The sequence below is a fragment of the Archocentrus centrarchus genome, chromosome 22 (genome assembly GCF_007364275.1).
Source record: "Archocentrus centrarchus isolate MPI-CPG fArcCen1 chromosome 22, fArcCen1, whole genome shotgun sequence".
NCBI lineage: Eukaryota > Metazoa > Chordata > Actinopteri > Cichliformes > Cichlidae > Archocentrus > Archocentrus centrarchus.
In genome coordinates this window covers 28,817,752-28,829,430 of record NC_044367.1, presented here as the reverse complement: position 1 = coordinate 28,829,430, position 11,679 = coordinate 28,817,752, and the positions used below count along the sequence as shown (strand labels likewise).

The following is an 11,679-nucleotide window of genomic DNA, read 5'->3' as shown; positions in this document are numbered from 1 at the left end:
CCCCCCCCGACAGAGGCTGCACGCCTTAACAACTGGCCTTCCGATCTAAAAATAGAGGGGAGCCAAGGCTAGGGCATCAAACAGCTCCCAACCCTGTGAGATTACAGGGCGTTCAGCTGGGAAGTTTCAGTGCCAGATATTCAAACTTGCTGAGAACAGGTGTTGTGTGAAATTCCGTTCCCTCGTGAAAATCTGTTCCCCCTGTGTCAGGAGCGCGAAATGCAGCCAGAGAGGCGGATCCGACTGAATTCACGGCGCTTCTGATCGATTACTCGGTAAAAAGACACTGTAAAAGACTTGCTCGTAAATTAATTTGTTCCCATTTCATGGAGGGGGAACACAATATTTTGGATGGCTGAAATATTTGGTTCCCCCCGTGTAACTTTGGCAAATAAAGAGCAAATGTTTTCATATTCACAAGAGTTGTTGTTCTTGATGAGAGGAATAAAAACTGTAAGACTTTTACCGAGAAATTGATCAGAAGCGCCGTGATCCGCCTCTGGCTGCAGTTCACTCTCCCGAAACAGGGGAACAGAATTTCACGGGGGAACAGAATTTCGCACAACACCCCGGTACAGAACGAGTGTCTCCATGGAAACCCAGGGTCAGACGGAAAACAAGACTTCCCGTCGCAGAGCTGTGAGAGCCTGATAACTGGGCTACTGACACTGTGTTTGACTCCTAGCTAATAAATCAAAGGCAGTACTCAGTTAAAGGAGTTAAATATTACCTCAGTTAGAGCATATTAGATACTACCCAGAAACATCTGATCAGGTAATATTAGGACTGAGCGCGGGCTGCGGAGGATTGCAGCGTGGGAACACGTCCAAAGTGTCTATTTTTGTTAGAACTGATAGTGGAATCCTGGTTGTGCAATGGTGGATGTGGGTGTTGCGAGAGAGAAAATGTCTTGACCCTCTCTGCTCAGCAGCAGGAGAAATCCCGGAAGAGCTGAATCAGGCTCAGTTCCCGCGGCCCCCCCGGGCGCATCGCTAGTCTCGGCATGTACCGATGGCTGCGCAGTCACGGAGCAGCACACGGTTAGAAAGAGCCAAGCACAGAGGCGCGCTCGCACTCTGCTCGTCTCAGAGTCGGGGTCGCTGTCGCACCACCTTTGTGTTATTCTGCCAAATGTAACTAAACTTCAAACAAGGAAACAAGTGTGCGTAATAAAACAGTGTTTATACATTTGTTAATAAACACAAGCACATAAAAGGTGTGGCACAGGTATAAAGCTTTTCATATTTTTTTAAGACATCCAGAAACAAAAATCTCTCATGCTGGCAGCAAGTCTTTCCTCCCTCCATGAACAGGAACCTGACCAGCAGGATCCTCATCAGACCTCACAAACCACTTTATTCATCAGGTCTCACCTTTAAAATCCTCTCTGTTAGCACAGTGGAGCATCAGAGAAGCTGCTACAGGAGTGACACAACACACACACTCGTATACACACACGCGCGCGCCCTCTCTGACCTCATGCACAGACTCCTCAGCTGTCATCCTTAAAGGTGCAGCTCTGATAGAAACTCTGTCCAAAGCCCAGAGAAGCTCACGTAGCCGTTTCCTTACGCACCTCCAAGCAGTCAGGATATTCATGTCTTAACTCTTTAATTTCTTTTCAACACTGATTTAAATACTGCAGCTCCACACGCTGAACCTGAAACACTGGAGAGTAATAAATGTGTTAGCTATATCACAGAGCAACACCGGCCAACATCAGAGACCGTGTTTCCGTCCTTATGGACTTCAGTCCGGCCTTCGGCTGCTCTGCGGCCGTCCTCTGCCTGCTCTTTCCTGATCTTTGTCCCATTCTGGTCCCAAATATTCTGTCAAGTGTTAACAGTAGATCTTCTTGTGAGAGTTGTATGCAGCACTTCTGGATTCACCTGAAGAAAGCAAAAGGATAAATGTGAAGATATTTGCATGCACTACATTATCTGCTGATGGTTAATGATTGCTAATCTCCCACCTTGGTGCTGGTGTCACATGTTGAGTAAGGGGATCTGCCAGATCATGATGGTAGAGGTGGTGTCCTCGTGGCGCGACTGTTTGGTCTTCTTGTTGACCCTGCGGTGCCCCAGACCTCCAGATACCACCAAGAGAGAACTCACATCCACCTTACTTGAGCGGCGGCCCCTCTGGTGATGGGCCGGGTCATGAAGCACATCGTAAAGGGCCCCATCTTCAGGCCCGTGCTCCAAGGAACCCTGGGATGGAGCTAGAGAGCCGCAGGATGAGGAGGACAGGGAGTCCTGGAGAGCCATGGTGGTGCAGCCCGCCTCTCCGAGCCACACCCCACATCCTTGAGGGGGTGTCGGGGATGAGTCTGATGGAGGCTGGGTGCTCTCCACATCCTTTGACTCTGCAGGCTGGAGTGGCAGACCAGACGGCCGGTTACACACTGCAGCGGCCGCGGTGAGGAACTTGACTGGTCCATTGTGAGCGTGTAATGACACCATGCCCCGACCTAAGATCAGGCACCAACATTCAAAGTTAGGCTCAGATTTGAGCTTGGACATGACGTCCAAGTTGATGTAGCAAAATAAAGCAGCGAGGTAGGTATGTCTAATCCTGCACGCAGAGCTGCACAAATGCCAGCGATGTAACTTTTGCAGTCACTGCAGCTGTATACTCTACAAACTGATGCACAAACACATCCATGATGCAGTTGTATATCAGTCTTACCTGTTACTTTGGGGATGCCCTGCAGTCTGGGGACAGAGAGAGCCACAGTCACTCCCAAGTTGGTCCCTACCAGTAGGAGACCGTGACAAACCAGCAGACTGCTCACCGACACTCTTTGGTTCCCTACATTAAAGCAGAAACTTGGGTTTAGTCACACCTACGTGAACGTGCTGGAGCAAAGCCAATGATGTGTGTTTATAATGAGACCCAGCTAAGCAAACACAGCCTCCCACACTGAGTGCACAGTTAAAGGGTCTCTTTACCAGGTTTGAAAATCGTTTGGTGCGAAGCGGGGAGGGAGGTATGTGGCAACATGATCAACGCTCGTTTGTCTCCAGGGCAACGCAGAGAGGAGCCGAAATAAAAGCAGCTCTTTTCAAGTTTTTGGACACAATAAATGAACTATTATAGTCAAACAAACAAACACAAAAGTCTTATGTAACTGAATGAGTGAAGCGTAATGCTGCAATTAGGGAAGGAGCTTTGCCTCTATTCAGAAAACGTATGGCAGTGACAACAGGACAGTCTGACCTGACCTTCTTCTTTCCCTCCTGCTCAGAGGAATCACTGTGAAGCCACTTTGCAGTGTAACAGCACCTTTCAGTAAGGAAGCCAATAAATTCAGCCACACTGACAGCCTTTGTTAGGTGACTTATTATGTGGACTTGGAACTCATCTCAGACCTTCTCCAGTTGTTGGGAACTAGCTGTGCCACAAACGGTACGCAGCCAGACATATTTATCATATTTTTATGACTGTAATCTGGGGTTTTGTAAAAACACCCCTTTCAGTCCTGCTATGTGGGAGGCGAGACTGTCGTGAGTCATTACTGCTACAACAGCTTGACTCAAACTTCCTCCTTCAGAGTAATCCTCTTGGGCTTTAGGAAAAATTACTGCCAGTCTATCTGCCTGACCCCCCTCACTAGAGCTGACCCCTCACATGGGGCACACACACTTCCTGGAAAGCTGCCAGATATGCAGGCAGGTAGCGGGTCCTGCGTCTTACACACATGTGCTTCTAATGAGGGCCCAGAGTCAGCAGAAACATGCACACTGCCGGTTGGGAGTCTTGCTCAACTTCCTCCTTTCATAATATTTGGAGTTCCCCATCCAGAGGGTGAACTAAAATAAACCCGGCAACACGGCCGGGCTTTGGCCTCGATCCCACACTTCTCTGATCGCCACTTAGTCCTGACAACCAACAGCAGGACAGAAGAGCAAATCCCAAACGTTACAGAAATACAGATTCAGCCATTCTAGAAATAACTCCCATCAGCACACTGTGAGTAACAGCAGTGCTGGTCCCTGTGTCATTGCTACAGAAAGGGCTCTCCTGTCTGAATTCATACCTACTTCAATTAGTTTTGGAGGTTTGTTATCATTAACCAAAGCCTTGGGCAGATGAATTTTAGACCTGCGGTGGAGCTAAGTGGAACGTCATCATAATTACAGCTCAGTCTGAAGGAGCGCGTTACTGTTTCCCCGTGCTGAAAGAGGCATTATAGGGGCTTAAACATGGCTACACATCACCAGCTAGAAGTTAATGCAGAGAGTATCACACACACATCCTCGTGTATAGCTCACTGACCATCAGAAATAATCCCTTAGTTTCAGTGTTAGAGTTCCCAAAGAGGAGAGCAGATTGAGACGAGTTATAACAGGAGTTATTTGATGCTGCAGCTGCAGTATTCCCTCCTGTCCTATCCTGTCCACTCAGTCCTTTCAGCTCTGTTTTATTCACCGGTACACGTGTGATGCATGTCGGGAGGTGCACAAAGAAAGAAGAACTGAAGGTGTTATTTACTGACCCCCCCTGATATTTGCCTCCCATTAGGCCACGCATGGCTGCCTATATAGGTCACAGAGCAGCAGACAATGGCAGACTAGTCCCTCAGCGCAGAGGGCAGCCAGCCTGCCACCATCCTCTGAGACCTCATCACAGCGCAGCCTGCTGCCATCGTCTCTACTACAAACTCGCGCTTTAATCAAGTCTTAGCTGGAGTGAATTTTTCCAAACTTGTTTTACGTCTGAGTTTACTGCAGAGGTGCTGCACCAAGCTGCCCCCCCAACCCCACCCCTGCAGATGTTTAATAAATCCTCAGGAGAATAAAAAGCTCCATCTCAGCGAGACACTACAGGCAAAGACATGTTTGTTTTTGATGCCAGGGAAATTTTAAGCTTCTATAATAGAAAAACTTTGATGAGTGGACACGATGAGCTAACACTTCATTTCTATATGAAAAACAAACACGCTTCAGAATAACCTGCAGTATAAAAGAAGAGCTGCCTTCAGTGATCAGCTGGTTTCCCAGCACACAGCTTTGAAGGTTTTTGGGCTTCTCAATATGGGAATGATCACACAGTCCACTACTCATAGCACATCAGTGCCTTAAATTCCTTTAACACAAGCTACAGTTTATGTTACAGGGAAAATGATGATGGAATTACAGCGCATTAGCCGGACGTGCGCTTACTGCTTGGATAAGGAGCTCCTGACTGCAACAATGGGACTCAGCAGAATCGCTCCAACATGCATGAACACGAGAAGAATGACCCCACCTAGGGTGAGTCCTGCTTTCAGCACTGCTCCTCTGACTGAGACACCCAACCCAGCCCGAGTCCATCTGGAGTCCTCCTTTCTGTTCTGTAGAAGCTGCAGTAGGAGCTTTCACAGTGAAATGAGGAAACAAAGATCAGTATGATCTCTGGTTTTTGCTGCTTTCTGATAAGCTGGTATTATTACGACTCAGTAAACAACCATTAACGGATGCACAGAACTGCAGATGAAAGAGCCATCGGTCCGAAAATATAGATTGCAGGCAGTTCCAGCTCAGACGTCAGAGTTTGTGCAGAAACGGCACATTTCTCAGCTTCATTCTGTCCCACCGCAGCAGTCTGCAGGGAGAAATGCTGCCATGGACACTCTGGAAAAGTACAAGAGCTGACGAAGGTACAGGTGGGCTTCATGCAACTGCTTTATTAAAATAATAACACCACAGCTATACAACCAGGCAGAGTTTGATTCCAATGCTCACTGACAGTCCAGAGACCCACTGCTGTTATCAGAGGAAGTCAGTGCTTAATGGCCAGGCCCAGAGGATAAAAGCATTTATGTGTGGCGGTCTGTCCCAGAACGAACTTCCTCTGTGGTTGCATGGCTTCTATTAGCTAATATGGGTAGTGTGGTCCCAAAGCAGGCTGCCTTTATCACTTACATCTGTCAGATAATGAGTACTTCTACTCCAACACTGAATGTCAGGGTGAGGCTCTACACTGGACCAAGAGAGTGTGCATTTTCCAAGCAGGCAATCTCAGACATTTTTACTTGCAATTAGGGATTTCCTTGAACGAACTTGTGTTTGTAAGTTCACTGTTTGCAGGGATCGGCTTTGTTTGCTGTCAGAGCTATGATGGTGCAGAGGTGCAGTTAAGCAGCGCACCACAGTGAATGAGATGCTGCCATACACACAAAAAATGCGTGGATGGTGTGACGACATTCCCAGCTGATCCTAAAAAACATTCCCAGCAGTCACTCAGTAACTTCCTCCAGTTTTTAACGTTCTCTTTGCTTCACTTCTTGTGTCAGTGTATTTGTAGTCTGTGTGTACGGCTTGTCTCCATGACAACCTCGTTGTGACTTCCTGTTTTATTTTGGTAGCTATTTTTCTTGTCTGCCTTTTCTTCTTTACTTCCTGGTGTTTCCTTGTATTTCCCGATTGTTTCCTCTTCCTGATTACTTTGGTATATTTAGCCTTTTCTTACATGTTGCTGTTACCTGTGTTTCTCAGGTCTTTGCATGCATACCTGCCTCCTGCTTTGTGTCCCGTGATTGGATGCTCACTTTGGCTACAATATCACCCCCCCACCCCATCCCGTGACTGATGCAAAGAGCCACCACGTGTACTGGACACACCCTCTTTTCTCAAATGGTACCTTAAGATTTTGGATGCCTTTCTGGGAAATATCACAGCATGATGGAAAAATGAGCCCAAATGACAGGAATACTAACAATGCTGAAGCTGAGGAGTAAATGCTGCTTTCACCAAAAGAATGAACACACAGTAACATCGAGTTTCTAGAGGAAGGCAAAGATCCGACTGTCAGCACTTATAAAAATCAAACAAACTTCCAGACAGCGTTACAGAGAAAGCGTACATCAGCCCACAGCTGTCGGGATTACTCAGCACAAAGGAAAAAAAGCAGGACCAGATAAATCCTGACTTCAAACCAACAGAAGCAATCTCCCCACAGCAACAGCTCCCATCATCCTTTGAGGCTGTGTGTTTTTGGGTCATGCTGATATAATGCAGCAGATTACAAGATCCAAAGCAGCAGGTCACTCTGATGACTTCAGCCTGGGATGACTGTCACACAGACATGATTAGATTTGACCTCAACATCATCAGCAGCAATGTCTGCCTTAAATATGCACGGCAGGAAAGTGTCCTCAACATCTGCTGCTGCACGCTAAACACCACATCATCTACTGTAATGCAACATTTGTCGAAGTCACAAAGTATCCTAGCTAAAGGACTGTGGACACAGTCAAAGGCATGTGTTTTTGTCACACAGGCACAAAACCTGTGTTCACCGATAAACCCCAGAACAAATCTTTGCTCTCTGGAATAAAAACCCTGCTTTTAACTCTGTAATGAAACTGTCCGTGAGTCACGGCTCATTTAGAGCCATTTAGTCCTCTCAGGTCATCAGCTGCAGATCTTTGAACTGTTCCCAGATCTCAGTGTGCTGACGGTGATCTTAGTTACTGTGGTCCTGTTCATTGGAAAAAGCTATTATTCTTCTCACAGGCTTACACTTAACTGTGTGTGTTTGTGCGCGCGAGCACATCAAGTTTATGTGCAATGAAATGTGTTATATAAATAAAACTGACATTGATGTTTGTCAGGCTGCAGGTATCACAGCAGTGTCGAAAAGTGTCAGAAAGATTCAGTTCAATTATATTTATACAGCACCGAACACAACAACCCTACAGCAATTACAGAGAAAACACAACAATCAGACGACCCCCTATGAGCAGCACTTGGTGACAGTGGGAAGGAAAAACTCCCTTTAACAGGAAGAAACCTCCAGCAGAACCAGGCTCAGGGAGGGGGGGTCATCTGCTGAAACCGGTCGGATGAAACCAATATTCTCTTTACAATAACGGTACTCGCCAATTATGATGTCTGCTGATGGAAAAAGTCATTCCCCCAAGACGCTCCGACATCACTGATTTAATCCAAACGGCAAAGATTTACTCGGTCACAGCAGCTAGTTTTGATTTTATTTGCCATGGTTATATTAAAATTAAAAATTGTGATTGCTTAAGATTTAGTTGTTATTAAGTGGTAGGGTGAGCCAAAACAAAGTGTTCACTGACCGGCTCAACCAGTAGCTGAGCTACAAATACACTGTGTGCTATATTTAAATGTGATTCATGGCTGTTTCACTTAATAAAAGGATGATCCAATATTTGTTTTTAAAGGCTTTATGTGTAGCTTAACACACAAAGCTGTGACAAACCTGCCACAATAAAAGCTGTCTGCATGAGCACCTACAGCGACATCTGCTAAAGGTGCTGAGAAAGGCATCTCTTGAGGAAATGTGAGGTGATGGGACATGTATCACAGGCCAGTACTGCTGGGCTGTATTTGAGCAAGTATACGTGAGAAGATGGTCCCAAGATTAGAAGTCAAAGAGAGTTGCAGTCCCTGTCAGGCAAACAGAAGGTTAGTGGTTCAGGACTGAATCTAAAATCACAAGGCAGAGCAGCCACTTCTCTCAATACAATGTTATTAGTGACTGAAGGCCTGCAGCAAAGAAATGAAGAGCAGCTGCAGGAATGTTGGAATAAAATGCTGGATTTCTGGCAGCAGAACCACTTTCATGCACCGTGTTCTGCATGTTTGATAGTGACTGGACTGAGAAGGGCCTACTTAGATTATTTTATTTGTCAAAAATGCAAAAACAAAGTGTTAGGGAGGTGATGGTCACTCTGAAAAGACTGAAAAAAAGGAATTTATAAACTTTATGTAATAATTAATCAATTTTCAGGTGATCTGGACAGGTGACATTTTCTCTACATAATTGATGCTCACGTTCACTGAATGAAGAAGTCTAAAGTTATGCAAAGATATGTAGAAACTTCCACTGTAAAAATGAAGATGATGTCTCACCTGGAAGAATACTGTGGACAGGTGTGGCGATGTTTATGTCCTGCAGGTGCTCGAGGGTTTCGGTGTGGAAGAGTCGCAGCGTGGAACCAGAGCTGAAGGCGATCCATATGCCGACCCCGGCCACCACCATATGGGACACCACCATGCCCTCATCCTGGTGGGCCTCCAACTGCCGCTGAATATGGGAGGCAGGAGAAGGTGACACAGCAGGTCAGATTCACACGGACTTAAGACTGAGGAGAATATCTGCAGATTACAGGCGCATTCATCATCGAAGGTCATAATTTATTTATTTTTTGTTGCATTTTTGGCCACAGCAGCTTTCATTGATAGTAGAGGGAGACAGAAAACGGGGGGAAGACACACAGGCAAACTGGTGATGGGCCGGGACTCAAACCCGCGCCGCCCGCACCGCAATGCAGCATATGTATGTGGTTGCCTGCTCCACCACTGAGCTACCCAGGCACCCGTGAGGGTCATAATTTAATAGTAACAAGTTCAGAGCTAGCTATCCTGATTAAAGATGACTTGAATGACATCAACAGCCTGTTTTATTATAACATGCATGTATTTCACACATCTCAGCAGGTCAAACCTGTTGTCTGCACTGCACGCCTCTGTCACATGTTGGCTGTGTGACTGTGAGGTGGAGAGAAGCAGCCCACAGACAGTCTGCCTCACACTGCTCAGGCTGCAGCGGCCCACCCATGCACTGTTAGCTGTGCTACGTCTAATTATGCTTTAGGTGTAAAAGGAAGGCTCACAACAGCAAATGAGAACTATTCATCCAACACATTTAGGTTTGTGTGGCAAATCACAAATCTGTTTCATGCACTTTTCCTTAACCCTCGATCTTTGTTTAATTAATAAAGTACAAATTCTTTGTGAGTAGAGACCAATAAACTCCTTCCACCAGCGTGAATTACATAATCTCACCGCGCGCTGCCTGACGTGTGGGCGAGCTTATATTTGGCTAAGGAGAGTCCATTCACAATGTTTCAGCACAGGTTCTGATAAGAAGAAGCATGAAATGCAGATGGACTGCTCTCCGGTCTGTAACCATTGTTGTGATTTTGTTAACGTTTCTAAAAAGCTCAGCACTTCTGCTCTGCCTGACCTTTAGTTACCCCTGTGGACAAACGGTGAGTCTGCAGCGAGGAACGAGAGCGGTACAGGCAGGTGGTCCGACATAATGAGCTTAATGAGGCTAAACTGATTATGAGTGAGTGCATGTCAGAGGAAAGTTACTATTCCTGGATCCGCAGCAGGTGCTTCCATTCCTGGAACCAGACCGGGACACACACGGAGCGCCGTTCATATCCCAGGACTGGGAAGAGAGCAACTTTAACCTGCTGACGAGCCTTCCCACTTTTACTGACATCATTTTAAAATGTTCTCCGTCCTGGAAAAACCTTAGAGTTTGTCACTCCCCCTGTGGTGACCCCACACCACCCATGTGTAATGAATGTACATGTAGCACACTGGATGCAGTCATTTTCCAATATGAAGAACAAAAAAAAGGTTGTATTTATGTTTTGCATCTTTGTCATGTAAGATAATTATAATTATTAAAAATGAATTAAGTTGTAAGTCCTGTTTATGGATCACCTTCATCCACTCTGAAGCCTATCCCAGCTGTCACAGGGCGAGAGGCAGGGAACACCTGTACAGGTCGCCAGCCTGTCACAGGGGACATTCTCACTCACACCTGCGGACAATTTAGAATCACCGATGAACCTAACCCCACTAACTGCATGTCTTTGTACTGGGGGAGGAAACCTGCGAACGCCACGCAGAAAGGCCCGATGGGGGATTCAAACCCAGACCTTCTTGCTGTGAGGCAGCAGTGCTAACCACTACACCACCTGCCCAAGGCTCATTTATATTAATCATTTCTACCTGGAGGTAGTTTTATTTTTCCAGATGGCCTTTTTTAAATTAAGTTGTAGGCGTGCCAAATATTGTTTGGCACGCCTACAACTAAGTTCTTACTTATTTTTAATGTGAACAACTCAAACTCACGTTCCCACAAACATGACAGGATGAGGGAGACTGTAATTTTTGGACTCCTGTATTTGCTGTGTGATGTACACAGGCGGGCTGCGGCAGACACGCAGACAGGAAGGCAGACAGGAAGTGATGTTTACTCCAACGCCATCATAAACAGCGGCCCTGTTTATGATGGCGAGATGGAATGCACTGCAACAAAAGCCAAACAATATCAGACTTACCTCTACTGAGTGTGTGTGGGTGCTGATGATGAAGACCTGTCCACCTGAGGAGGCCCAGAGGTGCTCCTCCACAGCAAGCATGGCCTTCACAGGGAGGACCCCCAGCTTCAGTAACGTGGGGTGGTCGCTGCTCCACAAACCGTCTGTGAGAGCCAACACAACAGTGCAGCAGGTTTAAGAGAGCAAACAAAAGCTCCTCATGCTGCACACACACACGCACACACACACATCCACACACACACACACACATCCACACGCACACAACACACACACACATCCACACACACACACACACACATCCACACACACACGCACACACACACATCCACACACACACACACATATCCACACGCACACACACACACACACATCCACACACACACACACACACACACATCCACACACACACGCACACACACACATCCACACACACACACACACACACATCCACACGCACACACACACACACACATCCACACACACACACACACACACACACACATCCACACACACACACACACACACACATCCACTGAACATAAATGAAACATCATAACATTGTATCCAACCTGCCGTAGGAT

The 11,679-nt window shown here is 46.5% G+C and overlaps 1 protein-coding gene across 3 annotated transcripts in view; it reads right to left on the bottom strand.

The window, feature by feature from the left end:
• Window positions 1-1,161: 1,161 nt before the first annotated feature.
• Window positions 1,162-11,679, bottom strand: part of arhgef10 (Rho guanine nucleotide exchange factor (GEF) 10) — a 43,139-nt gene continuing 32,621 nt past the window's right edge. For all 3 annotated transcript variants that reach the window (XM_030719367.1, XM_030719369.1, XM_030719368.1), the window contains 5 exons: window positions 11,099-11,241; window positions 8,868-9,042; window positions 2,689-2,811; window positions 1,973-2,470; window positions 1,162-1,889 (listed from right to left, as the gene is read on the bottom strand). In XM_030719367.1, coding sequence (XP_030575227.1) covers window positions 1,986-2,470; window positions 2,689-2,811; window positions 8,868-9,042; window positions 11,099-11,241 — 926 coding nt within the window. In that variant the 3' untranslated portion in view covers window positions 1,162-1,889; window positions 1,973-1,985. The remainder of the gene's footprint in view (window positions 1,890-1,972; window positions 2,471-2,688; window positions 2,812-8,867; window positions 9,043-11,098; window positions 11,242-11,679) is intronic.